The following is a 4,465-nucleotide window of genomic DNA, read 5'->3' as shown; positions in this document are numbered from 1 at the left end:
AACAAGTTTTTGATGTACAAAGAGAGACTTCCAGCTGAGCAAAACCTTATCTTCAATCTTCACGTTTGTATTACGGTTATCTGACTGAACTCCGACATTTTTTTTACTTTTCTTTATACAAAATTAAGAAGCAGCTGCATGCACACAACAAAAAATTCAGTGCACCCAGTTTTTCTGTAATTTCCTAATGTAAAAGGTGAACTGCAAAAAGAAAAATTAGCCATTACTATCAGTTTAGTGACTTTTTTTGTTTTCACAATATTAGCAGAGGTCACTAGCTCGAGCCCCTCTCTATATAAATTGGAACAAATAAAGAAGAAATGTTGTTCACACTTTCAGTTTTTTATGTTATATTTTGTTCATAAAATATTAACTTGAAAGCATAGGACGACAATTTAGAATTGAGAATAGCAATATCTAAAAAGAAAACCATTATCACTTTTTCCTAGCATGCGAGGTTCAACGGCATAATGTGCAAAGACTGCTTCTTTTCACATATATTCAACAAAATTGTGGATTCCGAGTGGACTAAGTGGTATTATGTTCTCACAGAATGTTACGAAACATCTTTTTCTTGAAGGGAATGATGGGAAGCCATTTATATAGTTCCATAGCCAAATGTAGGCTTAAGCTTGACTCCTTTTTCACTGGTTAGTTCTTGAAGAATTCTTGCATTAGGTAGGTATCTTAGTTGTACACCACTTGAACAAAACCCTCTTCACCAATTGTTGAGAATGCTGGGGGGGGGGGGAGGGGGGGGGGGGAAAGTTATTGAAAGTAAACATTTAGGGGGAATTTAGTAGATAAAAGCCTAAAAATGTCAATTGGAAAAAAAGGGTAAAGGCAAAAGGCAAAATTTCTCACCCCTCTCCCGTAACTCTCATCTCCACTACCTCTCTACTTTCCTCTCTCTTCACTTCTCCTTCATCACTAAGTCTTCTTTACCTTCGTCCTCCTCCTCCTTCTTTTTCTTCTACTACTACTACTTCTTCTTCTTCTTCTCCTTTCCAAATTGTTCTGCTAAACACAAAACAACATTGAAGCTAGTCTCTTTTACTCTCTCTCTCTCTCTCTCTGTTCTTCAATGGCAGAGAATGAGCCCGAGTCTAATTACGCTAAACACCAAAAGTTGGTCTCAGAACAACAAAACTATGAAACCCCAAGTAAGTTTTACAATCATTTTCTTTACAAAATTGCTCTAGTTGTAGTTTTCTTTGTTATTCTTTCACTTTTTCCGTCACAAGCTCCTGAGTTCTTCAACCAAAGTGTTGTCACCAGAAGCTGGGAGCTTCTGTACCTTCTTCTTGTTGGCATAGCAGTCTCTTATGGCCTTTTTAGCAGAAGAAATGAGAAAACAGACATGGACAACAATCACACAAAATTTGATAATGCTCATTCATACGTGTCTAGATTTCCTCAGGTGTCAGGTTTTGGTGACGAGACTGAAACCTCACCTGGTTCTGGTGACAACAAGGTCCAAACATGGAGTAGCCAGTACTATTGTAACGAGCCGGTGGTGGTTGGGGCTCAGGAGCACTCTGCTCTTAATGAACAGAAAGGTACCGCTTCACGAATCGGTGAAGAAACACTGCTTTTGCCGGTCAGGAGCTTGAAACAACATGTTCCCGAAAACTGGGATACCATAGAGTCTGTTAAAGAATCTAGTGGGGATTCTGGCTCTCTAAGTAGGTCAAATTCGAGGTCTGGTTCTAAAAGGTTTTCGAGCAAATCGAACAAGGCTAAAGGTGGAGATTTTGGAGGGTTGGATCATCAAGAATTGGAGGAGAAGTTGAACGAAAGTGTTGTGCTTCCTTCTCCAATTCCATGGAGATCGAGGTCAGGAAGATTGGATGTGAAGGAGGAAGTTGATAATAATACTCCTCCAATGGAGGAATCTGTGTTTAGCCGCCAAGAGTCATGGGGTTCGAGGTCCCACGGTTCTCGTTCTTCTCGATTAAATTCCATTTCTTCATCCCCAAAGGTGTCTCCTTCGCCATCACTTTCATCTCCAAAGAAGTCTTCTCCTTCACCTGCATTGTCATCATCAGAATCTCAAACAAAGAATGCAGAGGATTTGGGGAGGAAGAAGAGCTTGTACAAATCTTCACCTCCCCCACCTCCGCTGCCTCCAACAATGTTTTACAAATCATCATCAACTAGGCTGATCAAAGATGGGGTTTCATATGAGAGGGATTTGAGGAGAAGTTTCAGTAGTGGAACAAACAACATGAATAAGAGCAATGGAGAATTTGTGACCGGCAGAGTGAATTCAGGGATCGAAACCAAGCAAAGAAGCTACGTTGATGGTTTATCGATGAGTAAATCAATTCGAACAACCAGAGCTGGTGAGAGCGCGGCAGGGGCTTGGAAGGTAATGGAGAAAAGCTCAAAGGAGGTTGAAACAAGTTTGGTGGAGAAAGCGGTACGAAAGAAAGAAGGGTTTGATGAAACTTCTTTCAGGGCTGAGAAAATGCGACCTGAAAGTTTCCACAACATGTCAAAGTTTGCTTCTTTCAATGAATTTTCGGAGGCAGAGAAAGAACATTTTCTCGACAAGGTGGGTATTGAATCGGATGAAGAAACTGAAAACGAAGATGATGGCTTTGACGAAAACTTGATCTGGAAAGACATTAGGGAGATCCCAAAGACAACTCCAAACAATTATGTGTCTGTTTCAGGCAATGTGGGTGATGCAGGGCCAGATGTGGATAAGAAGGCTGATGAGTTCATAGCGAAATTCAGGGGGCAAATTAGGCTTCAGAGAATAGATTTGATCAAGAGATCGAGTACTCAGATTAGTAAAAACTTATCAAGGTAAAACTTTTACGTTTGCCTTCCTTGGGTTTTATGTTGTAATTGACTTGGTATTTTATCTTCTGTTTCAAAATTATGATCATGCTATACAAAGATTTTACATGCTTTTTGTGTGGACAGTACACCAGTTGCACTGCGTTCATGTTATTAAAACTTTAAACTCATTGTTATATATAGTTTTCAGTTTCTGCAGCGACTCTTGAAAGCATGCCTTACGTAGGTAAATTTGTGTAGTAAGGCAAGAAACTATAAATGTGCAAGATTTTTATGTAAATGTGCATATTGAAAGTAGGTTCTTGGTTGAGAACAAACTAGAGACCAGAAGAAATAAATTCATTTCTGTATAACAATGTGGACTTGGGGATTAGCGTCTTGAGACAATACATGAAGTGTTTTCCAAGGCATGTTCTAGTTTTAATCCAAAGAGATCCTAATCACTATATTATCCTAAAACCAATTTTACAAATAATTGAATATTCCTCCATCTTATTCCAAAGGTTGAGAAATGTTAACAAGACTCTCTCAAAATGAAGCTCTTTTTGGACTCTGACAACTCACAATTTAATGTTAATTTTTGTGTCTATATTATAAAACAAAATGTCAAAAATATAAAGTGACGAATAGTCTATGGAAAGTTTCACTTTTAAGACTCTCTTATGGGTTTTGGTACATTGCACAACACCTAGAGAATAAATATAATTAAAAATACAACTGCTGACATGATTGTATTTTTTATTTTTTTAATTTTTTTTTGAAGCAAGTACGATATTCATTGAAATGAAGATAAAACGTACAAATTCAAGGATAGGGTGCTAACAATGGGCCTCGATAAAAACCTTGTCGGGGCTTTCAACCCGATCGAAGGAAAAAAGAGTGTCCCGCACCAAATTAACAAGAAAGACTATCATCCAATAATAAATCAGATATAATATCAGGGGGTTCTTCAAACCAAGAAATGAGATGATTAACCGTTAGACTCCACCTTGCTAGCTGATGAGCCACTTTATTCGTCTCCCTTGGGTCGAAAGAAATCTTCCATTGCTTGAATTCTTGCAAGATTTGCCTGGTATCAGCAAACAGATGACCAAAGTGACCCAAGAAAGCTGTTCCCGCACTCTGTATAGCGGAAACCACCATTAAAGCATCACCTTCCACCTGCACCAGTTGTTCACGCCAATGCCGAGCAAACAACGCTGCACTGCGTGCAGCAACTACCTCTGCATGCAGAGCCGAAGTGATACCAATCTTCCGCGAAGCCATTGCAGCTATAAAACCTCCTGTGGCGTTTCGAACCACAATTCCTATACCCCCATACAAACCATTCTCCTCCCAAGCCGCATCAAAGTTACACTTTATCCATCCAAACTCTGGATGTTTCCACTTGTGAACACGAACCGTTGGTGAAGGTGATTGAACCTCATTCCATTTCTTAAATTCCGTCAACCAAGATTGGGCTTTAAGTTGCACATCCACTAATAATTTTGTATGTGGTAAAGCTGATTATGAACAATTGCAACCGATAAATGTGAAATTAAATTGTAAATTGAAGGGCAAGAGTGGTCAACTAATAACTTTATTTTATTATATTTAAAAAAAATTATTATTAAGGAGAGGAAGAGGCTTCAAAACTATTACATTAAATCAGGGAAGG

At 38.8% G+C, this 4,465-nt stretch overlaps 1 protein-coding gene across 1 annotated transcript; it reads left to right on the top strand.

The window, feature by feature from the left end:
* Positions 1 to 848: 848 nt before the first annotated feature.
* On the top strand, positions 849 to 3,006 carry LOC126625094 (uncharacterized). The gene is made up of 2 exons (XM_050294170.1): positions 849 to 1,163; positions 1,421 to 3,006. Exons 1-2 carry the CDS (start codon positions 1,095 to 1,097, stop codon positions 2,816 to 2,818), a joined length of 1,467 nt encoding a protein of 488 aa, XP_050150127.1. The 5' UTR covers positions 849 to 1,094; the 3' UTR covers positions 2,819 to 3,006.
* The last annotated feature ends 1,459 nt before the right edge of the window (positions 3,007 to 4,465 follow it).

The sequence above is a fragment of the Malus sylvestris genome, chromosome 6 (assembly GCF_916048215.2).
Source record: "Malus sylvestris chromosome 6, drMalSylv7.2, whole genome shotgun sequence".
Lineage (NCBI taxonomy): Eukaryota > Viridiplantae > Streptophyta > Magnoliopsida > Rosales > Rosaceae > Malus > Malus sylvestris.
The sequence above is the reverse complement of the archived record's forward strand: the minus strand, read 5'-3'. Positions and strand labels throughout refer to the sequence as shown.

Coding starts and splice junctions, on each gene's coding strand:
- LOC126625094 (XM_050294170.1), top strand. CDS start 1,095: ATGAGCCCGAGTCTAATTACGCTAAACACCAAAAGTTGGTCTCAGAAC. Junction 1,164..1,420: donor ACAAAACTATGAAACCCCAA/GTAAGTTTTACA, acceptor AGATTTCCTCAG/GTGTCAGGTTTTGGTGACGA.